This window comes from Schistocerca serialis, chromosome 9 (assembly GCF_023864345.2).
Source record: "Schistocerca serialis cubense isolate TAMUIC-IGC-003099 chromosome 9, iqSchSeri2.2, whole genome shotgun sequence".
Classification (NCBI taxonomy): domain Eukaryota; kingdom Metazoa; phylum Arthropoda; class Insecta; order Orthoptera; family Acrididae; genus Schistocerca; species Schistocerca serialis.
In genome coordinates, this window is record NC_064646.1 from 430,855,398 (window position 1) to 430,869,159 (window position 13,762).

At 38.6% G+C, this 13,762-nt stretch overlaps 1 protein-coding gene across 8 annotated transcripts in view; it reads right to left on the reverse strand.

Annotated features, from left to right (window-relative positions):
- The window catches only part of LOC126418952 (uncharacterized), a 90,021-nt gene that overhangs the window by 59,481 nt on the left and 16,778 nt on the right, over window positions 1-13,762 (reverse strand). For 5 of the 8 annotated variants that reach the window (XM_050085990.1, XM_050085992.1, XM_050085991.1 and 2 more), the window contains 2 exons: window positions 10,518-10,580; window positions 136-204 (listed from right to left, as the gene is read on the reverse strand). In XM_050085990.1, the coding sequence (XP_049941947.1) occupies window positions 136-204; window positions 10,518-10,580 (132 nt within the window). The remainder of the gene's footprint in view (window positions 1-135; window positions 205-10,517; window positions 10,581-13,762) is intronic. The other 3 variants (XM_050085994.1, XM_050085995.1, XM_050085993.1) reach the window with 1 other exon arrangement.

The window sequence follows — 13,762 nt, forward strand, 5'->3', positions numbered from 1 at the left end:
CTGTGGTGCCGCTACAGCATTAAAAACACATGTGTTGTGCAGTAGTTCAAGTCTCAATGAACCACGTTCAGAAGTTCACCCTTATTCTGAGTAAAATGCTGCCATAGATACACAAAAACATATGCCAATACTTACAACAGTTTCTTCTTTAGTGTTGTTCAGTTCAGTTTCTTCTGATGGTCTCCCGCATGTGTCAGCTGATATCTGCATGTAAGAAACAAAGTGAGTCCACACAGGTATCTAAATGCCCAATTATAAGGTCTGTGATCAAGTTATAATGGTCTGGTACTACAGTGTAAACAGAATTTTTATTCATTTTGAAAGTAATGGTAGGTAGTAATGTGACAACTCATTCTTCCGCAACACTAAATTCCATCTCCAGCTCACATATTAAAAAAGAGTCTGTTACATTGGATGACAAACACAGCAATGATTGTATATCATCTTCAATTTCAGATACATGGATAAAATGTTGCCTACATACTGGAAATTTTTAGAAAAATTTATAACTGACATTACATACACTTGTAAAAGAGATTAGATTAGTACTTGTTCCGTAGATCATGAATATGACACTTCGAATGATGTGGAAATGCTATATGGCTATCTGTCAGACTTTTGATGCTATTAGGTAAGTGACCAAAGACTTTTGTGGCAGCATAATTTACCCCCTTCTGAGCCAAAGTTAGATTTAACCTTGAGTAGTGAACATCATTCTTTCTCCTAGCATTGTAGCCATGCACACTGCTATTACTTTTGAATTCGTTTGGATTGTTAATAACAAATTTTATAAGAGAATTTATATATTGTGAGGCTACAGTGAAGATCTCTAGCTCTTTAAATAAGTGTCTGCAGGATGATCTTGGATGAGCTCCAGCAATTATTCTGATTACACGCTTTTGTACAATGAACACTCTTCTACTCAGTGACGAGTTACCCCAGAATATGATGCCATACGAAAGAATAGAATGAAAATAGGCATTGTAAGCTAATTTACTGAGATGTATATCCCGCAATGACCCTAATAGCATAAGTAGCTAAACTTAAACGTTTCAGAAGATCTTCAGTGTGTTTTTTCCAGTTCAACCCCTCATCAATGCATACACCTATAAATTTCGAATATTTTTCCTGTGCTACCGATTTCTGATCGACGTCTATATTTATTAATGGTGTTAATCGATTTACTGTGTGGAACTGTATGTACTGTGTTCTGTCAAATGTTTAATGAGAGCCCATTTGCAGAGAATCACAATGATTTTCTGGAAAACGTTGTTTACAATTTCACCAGTTAATTCTTGTCTGTTGGGTGTGATAGCTATGCTTGTATCATCGGCAAAAAATACCAGCTTTGCATCTTCGTAAATATAGAATGGCAAGTCATTAATATATATTAAGAACAGCAGACGACCCAAGACCCAACCTTGCGGTACCCCATTCTTGATTGTTCCACAATTTGAGATATCACCCGTTTTTTGCATATTATGTGAACTGCTTACTTCAACTTTCTGCCCTCTTCCAGTTAGGTATGATTTTAGTCATTTGAGCCCTGTTCCATTCATACCACAGTACATGAAGTTATCTAGAATTATCCATGATTTACAAAATCAAAAGCATTAGAAAGATCACAAAAAATCCCAACAGATGACTTCCGGTTACTCAGAGCATTTAATATTTCATTAGTGAAAGTACATATAGCATTTTCCGTTGAAAACCCTTTCTGGAAACCAAACTGACATTTTGTTAAAACTTTATTTTTACAAAGGTGTGAAGCTACTCTACCAGACATTACTTTTTCAAGAATTTTGGATAAGGCAGTCAGAAGAGAGATTGGGCAGTAGTTGTTGACAACAGACGTATCCCCTTTTATATGCAGTGGTTTAACAATGGCATACTTCAGTCTATCTGGGAAAATAGCCTGCTTCAGAGAGCTATTACATATGTGGCCAAGAATCCCACTTATCTCTTGGGAACAAGCTTTTATTATCCTGCTGGAAATGCCATCAATTCTATGTGAGCTTTTATTCTTGAGAAAGTTTATTATCTTCCTAATTTCAGAAGGAGAGGTGGGTGGAATTTCAACTGTATCAAATGGTGTGGGTAAGGCCTCTTGCATTAACTGCCTTGCTACTTCTAATGAACATTTAGATCCTATTTTCTCTACAACATTTAAGAAATGATTACCCAAAATGTTTTCAACTTCCAGCTTGTTGTTTGTCAAGTTTCCATTCGCTTTGATGGTAATGCCATCATCCCGTACTCTTAGTTGCCCTGTCTCCTTTGTAATAATATTCCAAATTGTTTTGATTTTGTTCTTAGAGGTATTAATCTCAGACATGATGTACATGCTTCTGGACTTTATAATAACCTTTCTTAATGTAAAACAGTAGTTTTTATAATATTTGGCCGTTTCTAGGTCATTACTCTTTCCTGTTGTTAGATACAGTTCCCATTTGTGGTTACAAGATATTTTTATTCCTTTAGTAAGCCAAGGTTTTTTGCATGGTTTCTTACAATTAGGTTTAACTACCTTCTTGGGGAAACAGTTTTCAAATTCTCGTACAAGTGTATCATGAAATAAAGTTATATTTTAAATTAGCATTGGGTCCCTTGTACACTTCATCCCAGTCTAACTGCTGAAGATTTTCTCTGAAACTTCTAATTGTTGAGTCATTAATTGAACGCACAGTTTTGGAGAGTAGTTTTGAATTACTGACTGGAGCTATGTCATATACTGTAACTAGCTGAGCACCATGATCAGAAAGGCCATTCTCAACAGGACGAGAATTTATGTTTTTAAACTTATCTTGGTCTATGAAAGTGTTATCTATCAATGTGCTGCTGCCCTTTACTACCCGAGTAGGAGAATAATGACAGATGTCAAATTGAAAGAACCAAGCAAGACTTCCACGTCATCCTTCCTATTACACTCTTTCAGTGAATCAACATTGAAGTTCCCACAAATAATAATTTGCTTTCCCCTATCTGACAGATAGCACAACATGGCATCCAAGTTTTCCAGGAATAAATTAAAGTTTCCTGAAGGGGACCTATATACTGTTACAATTATAAAAGAGCCCTTCTCCAGATTAAGTTGATGGGCACATGCTTCTATACGTTGCTCTAGACAAAACTTTTTTGCATCTAAGCTTTTTATACAGTGATAACGTTTTGACATATAGGCTGATAAAATAAAGTTTTCATTCTGCAGTGGTACAGAAATTGTAATGAAACTAACCGACATATTATACCTGTGAGATGACTCAAACTCAGACCTGTACTTGGTGAATGCAATTATCTTACCAACTGTGGCATAGCAATACAGAAAAACTAAGTCATTGCCATTGTCACAAACTTGTAAGAACGTTTCTAGTTGCGATATATTTGTTGCATTTTGTACATTTGTTTAACCATATGACTGCAATACAGGAGACATCAGTAATACACAATGTCACTGAGATAAAAATACAAAACTAAGAAACTAAGACTGCAACTAAGAAGAGAGAGCAATATTGTAATATTACACTGATTTTTACTGTAAATGTATGGCTATATTTACTCAATAACAAATGAGAAACTCTATCTTGCACAAATGATTAGTTTATCCTTTATGAACTCTGACACTGAATGGTAATATTGAAGGTCACATTTTATTTATTATCTATGTCAGTGAATGAATTCTTCACTCTGTAGCACAGTATTCACTGTTTTGAAGCTTACTGGTTAAAATGTGTGCTGTACTCAGACTCAAAAGAAAGATTAGGGTTTACATCCCGTCAACACTGAGGTCATTAAAGATAGAACACAAGCTCAGATTGTGTCAAGGATAGAGAAGGAAATCAGCTGGGCCCTTTGAAAGGAACCATCCTAGATTTGCCTTGAGCAATTTATGGAAATTTTGAACCGCCATTCTCCCAAATGCAAGTCCAGTGTGCTAATCACAGTGCCATCTCATTCAGACTAAGACTAAAACCGAGAACCTTGTTTCCACAATGAAGTTTGGAATGTGGGAGAAAGGTACTGGCAGAAGTGGAACTGTGAGGGCAGTTCATCAGTCACCCTGTGATAGTTCAGTTGGTGGAGCAATTGCCCACGAAAGGCAAAGGTCTCAGTCTCGAGCCCCAGTTTTAACGTGCCAGGAAGTTTCAAGCACCTTGTGTTTTGCAAGTAAAGCTGTTATTTATTGAACTACACAGGCACAACTGACAATCAAACCACACAGCTCCATTTTTTCCACAAGAGTTAATCTAGCACAGTATGCAGAAGAACTTTTGTGAAGTTCAGATAGTAGTTTCCTCATTTTTAGTGATTTGAAAAGGACCACCACTACTTCTATTTTGTGCTCACCATCTGCACAACCAACAAACTGGCTTCTATACAGTCCATCTAAGTTGCACAGTCCAAATTAATATTTCTCATTTTATCACCCTTGAAACAACAGAGCTTCTAAGAAATGACCTGAAAAATCTTGTGCTGCTGTTTATGTAATACAGTGTCTAACACTTTATAATTCCCACCATTTCCTTTGTGACAGATTAATTCCACATAAAAATGAATTACATTGACACCTACGGTTTCTATCAGTGCCCTGTACGGCACTCAGTTGGCCAGTATCTGAGCTGCAATGTCACTCTGCAGTGTTCATAAGGTACAAACTGCAACTATTACATTGTATGCAGCCTGCTACATGTTTACAAATAGCACCTGCATGAACACTGCAACAATGATATGTTCCTGTGCCTACCCAGATTGGCCGATGATTGCCTCCATGCATCTTCACCATGTTTGCTGGAACCACTGCACATATCTGTAGGTGCCACTTCATTTACATTAGTTTTAGCAGCAATTTTGTACTCTGAAATATGGTGGGAATGACCAAAATGAAAAATCGTTGAAGAAAGCAGAAATTCCTTCATGGAAAAGATAGAAACTGGCTATTTTGTACTGAGAAAAAATACAAACAAGTTTGCATGGGCAACTGCCTGTGACCCAGCTTTTCAGGTAGTTTTACAATACATGCACCACGGAAGGCTACGTAGTTTGAAAGAAATTCCCCACCCAGTGGTGCATCATTACTTTTCCCACTGCCATGTGATACCTGCCAGGTCAGGTGTTCTGCTGTTCCATACAGAGAATAACTACACACAGGCTGTAATTCCTCACTTCCTTCATTGGGAGTTTTTATCACAGTTGGCACATAGTTCACATGAAAAGCCTCACCCGATGTCATTTTACTTTTGTAAGGCATTGACTCCTAAATTCAGCAAATTACTTCCAGTTGTATTATGTATGTGAAGCAACAATCCACTCTGTTGCAATGCTTTTCTCAGTGGCCACATCCGTCTGGACCATGGCAACAAATCCGTTTTGATTTTACAGGCCGATTGTGGAACACCCGATAGTTGTTGATCGACACATGCAGTAAATTTATTTGTATAGCCCCCTGACATACACCACTACTGCTAGTCTGTATCAATTTTGTGTTCTACTTTTTGTCTTGAAGGTCCTCCTGAGGTCCCTGTCTGTCACAATGGAATGTTAATTTACATCAGCCAATTTTCAATAGTATTTTGTCGATGATGGCATTCGCCATGTAACTACTGCACCATTTCATCCACAGTTTAATGGTGAAGCTGGGGGTTTATTCGAATGTTCAAAAATCTCGTGGAGAAATGCCATTCTTCCCATACATGGGAGCAAGCCTTAAAGATTTTTCTTTCCTACTACCACTTCTTGCCATGTGACGGAAAGTTGCCTGAAGAATTATTACACAGTCATCATCACTGTACCCTGATCCATCTACTGAGACCATTACAGAAACAGTTCTTTCTGCTGTATCAGTTGAAGTTCCAGCCACAGGACAAAATTTTCTTTACAGTTTATGGCAAGAAACAGTGTTGGGAGCACTGCGTCACCAAACAAGTAATGGGACATTCATTCTACACTGATCCAAGTTCCTCAGCCCTGCATCAGCATCACCAGACCCAGCTCCTGCACTCTTATGTCAGTGATTCTGGTGCAGAAGTTTTGCCCACAGACCCAGCACACTTCTGAGGTCTGCAACAACAGTCATCTCCCATCGCAGCTGGCACAATTCAGAGAGATGCCAAGGGAGATTGACATTGCGCCATGACCATTGCTCGTGGTCCTGCAGTCTGAGTCAATGTCAATATAGGTGATGCCCTCAGACAGCCATCAGGATGCACCTGGATTTCTGCTTGCAGTCAACCCAACTACAGCACTTGCATCACTGGATGTCAGCATGTATCCTGTGGTCAGTTTTTCGGCTGGTGTTCCCGGTCACATGCACCGTGGATACCGGGGTGGAGACAGGGTGCTGCAATTGGCTGTTGTTACACTCCTTCCTTCCTCATCGACATTCACATTCAAATCTCCCTCCTGCCATCATCATGCGACACAGCATACACGATAATGGTGTGTATGTTTAAGGGGGAAGGAATGTGGCGTTTTCCGCAGAATGAGATCCCATGTCAAAGTTAGTACAGTATTTCAGAGTGTTCAAGTTTTAATAAAGTGATCTAATATTTTGTATATGCTGTAGTATCTGCCCAATATCCTGAATAACTGAATCTATACTTGGCGAACCCTCTACAGTGCCATCACGAATTTCTGAAGCGTGGTTTTTTTTTTTTTTTTTGTCTGACACTACACTTATCATACAGCTTTATAACGAACATTGGTAATTCCACAGAGTTACCAAAAATTTTCAATTCCTGAATCTAGACATTCACATAATTTGCAGAAAGAGTGCCTACAATTTTAAATTTCTTTTTAACTGGTAAGCATGCACAATTTCTTACTTTATGATAGATGGGAGCTTGTTGAATACCTCACCACTAGAATACATAACTCCATTATCACCATAGAGAAGGAAGTAAAATCTACATGAAAACTATTTTTATGTCTCATGTTGTGACTGTGTATATCTCAGTTCAGTTGAAACCTATTTTTATTATCATCAACAGAAACCTTTGTAGAGTAAACACATTGGGAAGTTCTTACACTCAAATCATTCTTAAGACTGAGAGCTGGTTAAAACCCAAAGTAGGAAGTTCTGAGATATTTAGCGAGACATGGAACGAAAGGACATATTACATGCTACACTAGGGGAGTGGTGATTGCTGTTGACAGAAATATTGTCTCTATCGAAGTTGAAATTAAGTGTGGCAGTGAACTTATTGGATTGTGTCTAACAGATCTAGGTGAAACCAAGTTAATTGTTGGATGTTTTAATTGGCCACCCGATTTTACTGTGACAGTTCTACAGTCATTGAAAGAAAATCTATTGTCAGCACGTAAATACCCAGATCATTCAATACTAGTTAGAGACAACTTTAACCTAACGAATATAGACTGGGATGTCTATGGATTCACTGCAGGGTTGCAAACAGACAATCTTGTGAAGCACTTTTGAACATGTTTTTCGGAAACATGTCTTGGACAGCTAGTTTGGCAGCCCATACACAATGGAAAGATCTTAGACTGTTGCTACAAATATGCCAGACCTTATCAATGGCATCAGTATAGAGACAGGATTAGTGATCATAATATAAAAGCAACTCTTGTTAAGAAAGTTGATAAATCAGTCCAGAAGGCTAGGAGAGTATTTCTGTTAGAAACAGCAGATAAGCAGTTGTTAGCATAGTGAACTGCAAACATTTATTTCCAGAATGACTGTAAACTGTGCTCTGAAGAAGTACGTGCCTTGTAATAGGCTTAAGGATGGAAAAGACCCACTGTGGTTTAGCAACAAAATTCGGAAAATGCTGAGCAAGCAGAGGCTGTTGCATTGTCGGTCCAGAAGAGGATGTGCAAATGACAACAGACAAAAGTTAGGTGAGATTTGTGTGTCTGTGAAGATATTTATGCACGAAGCATAAAACTATCATTATCGTACCTTAGCAAAAGATACGGTTAAGAATGCAAGAAAATTGTGGTCCTACGTAAAATCGCTAAGCACGTCTAAGGCCTTCATCCATTCACTGACCAGTCTGATGTGGCAGTTCAAGATAAAAAAAAAAAAAAAAAAAAAAAAAAAAAAACACCAAAGTTTTAATAAATCATTCATAAAGGAAAATTGTACAAACATACCGTCATTTGACCACTGCACAGAGTACCATATGGATTGCATAGTAATAAGCATCCATGGTGTAGAGAGACAACTGAAATAGTTCAAAACAATTAAGTTGCCAGGTCTGGTTGGAATCTCAGATCGGTTTTACAAAGAGTACTCAAAGGCACTGACCCCTTACTTAACTTGCATTTATTGTGAATCTCTCACCCAGTGCGAAGTCCCAAGCGACTGGAAAAAGAAGTGTGTGACTCCTGTATATAAGAAATTTAAAAGAACGGACCCACAAAACTACAGACCCATATCTGTAACATAGCTAAGGTTTTTTTTTCTGCAGAATTCTAGAATATTTTATGAACCTGAATATAATAAATTTCCTAAAGACCAAAAAGCTTATGTCCACAAATCAGCAAGGTCTGAGAAAGCATCCCTCATGTGAAACTCAGCTTGCATTTTTCTCATACGATATACTGTGAACTACGAATGAAGGGCAATAGGCAGATTCCATATTTTTATATTTCCAAAATGCATCTGACACAGTAACACACTGCATACTGTTAATGATGGCACAGGCATATGGAATAGGTTCCCAGATACATGAGTGGCTTGAAGATTTCATAAGTTATAGAACCGAGTATGTTGTCCTCGACAGCGAGTGTTCATCAGAGACAAAAGTATGTCAGGAGTGCCTGGGAAAGTGTGACAGGACCATTATTATTTTCTACATACATAAATGATCATCTGGCAGACAAATTATGCAGCAATATGCAGTTGTATGGTGCTGATGACGATGTTCTAGGTGGTGTTATGAATGGCAGCTGGCTATTCATGTAGAAAAGTGTAATTAATGTGGATGAGTAGGAACAATAAACACAAAATGTTTGTCTACAGCATCAGTAGACACATCATTTAAATATCTAGGCATAACATTGAAAAGTGATAGGAAATGGAATGAGCATGCAAGGACTGTGGTGGGGAGGTAAATGGTCAAGTCTGCTTTATTGGGCCAGTTTTAGGAAAGTGTGGTTCACCTACAAAAAAGACCACATATAGGACACTAGTGCATCCTATTCTTGAGTACTAGTCGAATATTTGGGAAGATATTGAAGCAATTCAGAGGCAGGCTGCTAGATTTGTTACCTGTCAGTTCGAACAATGTGCAAGTGTTGCAGAAATGCTTCAGGAATACAAATGGGAATCCCTGTATGGAAAGTGAAATTCCTATTGAGAAACACTGTTGAGAAAATTACAGAACTGGCAACTGAAGCTGACTGCAGAACAATCCTACTCCCGCCAACATCTGCTTCACGTAAGGACCATAAAGATAAGAAACGAGAAATTAGGGTTCATATGGAGGGACACAAACAGTCGTTATTCCCTCATTCTACCTGCAAGAGGAACAGGAAAGGCTAGTAGTGGTAGTACAGAGTACCTTCTGCCGTGGATTGTATGGTGTCTTGCAGATTACGTATGTAGATGTAGAGTGTAGAACTGGCTACAAGAATCCCCAGATCCTTAACATGATCATGCAAGATGTGCAGTTACCTACTGTACGCAATATCCTTATTGCTCACTTCAGCTGAATACACACTTTACTTACTTTAGGTGCACTGCCACAGAAGATAAATCCGTATGTCAAATGGAGTCAATACAATGAGAGACACTTCTAAGGGCATAACACACTGAACTGAGATTCTTGATTAGTTAATCTATGCATTGACTCCATTTTAGCTTGTTAGCCAGCTGGACAAGGCGTTTGAAACAATATTATTCATTCCGAAGAACTTCTTCAGTTGAAACATGTGAGTAATATTAATATCTTCATTGATCTTCATCCTTAAAATTACATTTAAAAAATACAGTGCACATAAATTTAAGGGCAGATTGATTCAATTTATCTGAAAATGTCCAATTTAATTTCTCAATTCAATTTTCTCCAAAGATGTATCATCTGTTTAGTTTCAAGTGGCTTTTTACTTTGCATAAATCTAACAATATTGGTTGATTATCAGCACTGTACCTGTGTCAGCGCAACTTTTTTTTCACTACGAAATTGTGTGTCTCACCATCGTGCTAAAGAGCTTGCAGCTGCTCTCCTACCAGATGGCTGACCATGCACGTATCTACCACAGTCTTTCAGCAGAAAGTGTTCAACCGTGTCACATGTCCAGTTCCACACTGCCTAGGCTAATACAGAATTGGTGTACCCTGGCTCTAGTTGGAGTTGATCAGTGCCTGAGTACCGAAGCTGAAAACACTCTATAAAGTGCCTGAAACACTGTAGGGACTGGCACTATGCAAGACCCTAGTCTCTATTGATATGCAATGTTTTTTGGGAAAATGAGACATTGTCTTTCTCATGATGGCTGTGCACCAAGAACTACTACAATGAATAGCCACGATGAGTTATTTAAGTGCTATTACTTACAGGCTCTTCTTTGATACATATTTCTCCAGACAGAGTGGCTCCTACATCTCCTCCTGTAGAATCCTGTAAGCAGAGAGCAAATCATCCACATTAGTGTGTGTGTGTGTGTGTGTGTGTGTGTGTGTGTGTGTGTGTGTCACATATACACACACACCTAGAGAAAGAGAGAGAGAGATCTAAAGGTCAGCATAAAAAATAAAATAAAAAATAAAAAAAATAAAAAAAATTAAAATTAAAAAAAAAGACACTAGTACAACTAAACCAGCTTTTTTGCTGATAGGCTAATGGTGTCGCAGACATATTAAATTAATCAGTACCTCTACTCCATAACAAGACAAACTAGGAAAAGGTGTATGACCCAGTAGCTCAATCGGTAAGTGTCAGACCACAAATGCAAATGCTTCACAAGTTCATTCCTGGCCAATCCTAGGATTTTTTCGCCTTCACTTATCACATTCATCATCCCTTGAAATGATTTGTTAATGTGAAAAATGGCAATCTGGACCATGGTACAAGTAAAGTCTTTCTATAAGTGGTTGGGTCAGTTCAAAAATCAGAGGAATGCAAGGGCATACCACTTTCAGTAGGACCACACCTAGGAAAGCAAAGAATGTTCAAGTAAACCTTCTGGATGAGGACAGAGTTGCTATCCCAAAACACAACTTTTTGGAACCAGTGACTATCATGAATTTAAGGTTTTTGTGTAGTTCTGTTGTGTTTTTCCTAATGTATCATTCAAAGATTCAGTTCCACTTCTCACTAAGGCTTTCAGATGTGTCACAGTGTGCCTGCAGATCAAAGCATTTTGTGTTTGATATCTAATTGGTTATAGGCTTCTTTTCATCAATCAGTATGTCTCTTATTTCTATTTTTGATTTGTGAACTTGAAAAACCTACCTGTACAATGACATTAAGCCCATTAGGACAACGCAAAGTACTTAAGACTTGGGCATTTGCCTTCCTTGGAGCCCACATTTCTTTCCTTCTGTTTCTATGCAATTTCTTTCTCTCCTTCAGACTATGTTGTCCACATCGTCTTCTTTGGCTTTTCCTCTTGATCACATCGCCACCTGGGAATTTTGGTCCTGAAAATTTCGCAATTTTGAACATCTTCCTTAGCAGTTATTGCCAATTTCAGACCAGGTTTCATCTTATCAATCAATTTCATTGTGTCCATTTTGAATTCACTTCTACTTGGGGTGGGGGGAAGTGACTATATGTTTTGCAAATCTATCTGTGTTCATTCTTTTAATGTGCCCATAGACTCTTACCTTCATTTTCTAATGTCACTACAGGTATTTGCATATTGTCTGATTTCCCGACTGGTATTGTGCATATACAACTTTTGAGCCTAAAATTTTTCGTACGATATTGTATTCCTTTTTATCACTGTTTTCAATGTCTGTTTTCCTGGTTTTTGACCCATAGAGGCATTCTGGTTAAATTACTTTGTGGTAATGTCAATTTTGTGTGCTTGGAGATACGTTTATTGTTGTAATTATTTTGGGTAAGCCATCTTTTAGCATCTAATTTCATTTACATTTGTTTGGATTCCACTTTCCTGGATGTTTACACCAAGATATTTAAATTGTGGAACTCGTTTCATTTTGCCATACTTTGTCTCTTTGAAGTTTGGTGTTTGTTGCAGGTCATGTAGTCTGCCCAACTTTTCTGCAGTTTCTTTTAGGAGTTCAATCAGATATTGGCTGATTAAATGACATGAGTTAATATTAGTAAATCAGTTGCAAATGCTAGGCAATCTACAGATAATTTGCCTCTGCCTGAAATGATTGGCTGGCCAATTTTGAGGATTGATTTCTGTTTGCACCATTCTTGTATCACTTTCTCAAGAGCACAGTTAAAACGCAATGGAGACAGCCCATCTCCTCTTCTTACTCTCATTTTGATTGTGATAGGCTCTGAGAGTTCACCGTTGGACTTTGTCATTTTTATGACTGCAAGTGTTTTCATATCTAGACCTTGGTCTTTTAATACCTGGAAGAGTGATTCGTGAGCAACTGAATCATACAGTTTTTTGAAACCAATGAATGTGCAGACTATACTCTGCTACAAATTCCCAGACACCTAAGGATAAGCTTTAAGTCCAAGATTTGCTCTAGCCTGGTCTGAATCTTGCACTGCATTCTTCAATTTTTTTGTTCTTGTTTTCTGTACTCTTATCGAGAGGATGCTGAGAAAGAATTTTGTATGCAACTGATATTAGTGGGGTTCCCCTGTAGTTATATACATCTGTTCTGTCTCCCTTCTTGTGTAACAGATGAATTAATACATTTTTCCAATCTTCTGGAATTTGTTCTGTCTGCAAAAGTCTTGCATGATTTTGGTGATTCCTTTTATGGTGTCTGAGCCCACTGACCTGAGGATTTCTGCTATGATTTCATCTTCCCTCAATGCTTTATTGTTTCTAAGTCTTTTGATGTGTCTAGCTATTTCTTCTTCATATGTCGTGATGAATTTCAATTAATGTCCTCAGGTTCTTGTGGTGGGAATCTTAGTATTGATTCTGGGCAGTACACTCATGCTCATAAATTAAGGATAATGCTGATACATCGTGAAACAATGCTCTGGTGGGCAGCTTGCAGGTTTAAATCACCTAGGGGTATGACCGTGCTGTGCATCTGACCTGCAGTCGTCACATGGTGGCGCTGGCAGCAGTCCACATACGCAGAGGTGTGTTGGTGCCTGTCAGAGTACGATGCAGCGAGTAAGTGTGCAGATGTTTTCAGACATGCTAATGGTGACTCAGAGAACACATATTGATGACGTTATGGGGGGTAGAATAGTAGAGTGACTGGAGGCTGGTCAAACACAGCAGGTCGTAGCCAGGCCCTCCGTGTGGCACAAAGTGAGATCTCAAGATTATGGCAACAATTCCAGCAGACAGGAAACATGTCCAGGCACTACAGTACGGGACGTCCAAAGTGTACACCACCACAAGAAGACCGATATCTCACCATTAGTGCCTCCAGACAGCCACAGAGTACTGCAGGTAGCCTTGCTCGGGACCTTACTGCAGCCACTGGAACAGTTGTCTCCAGACACACAGTCTACAGACAACTGAACAGACATGGTTTTTTTGCCCGGAGACCTGCAAGGTGCATTCCACTGGCCCCTGGTCACAGGAGAGCCCGTAAAGCCTGGTGTCAAGAACACAGTACATGGTGATTGGAACAGTGATCCCAGGTTATGTTCATGGATCAGTCCAGGTATAGACTGAACTGTGA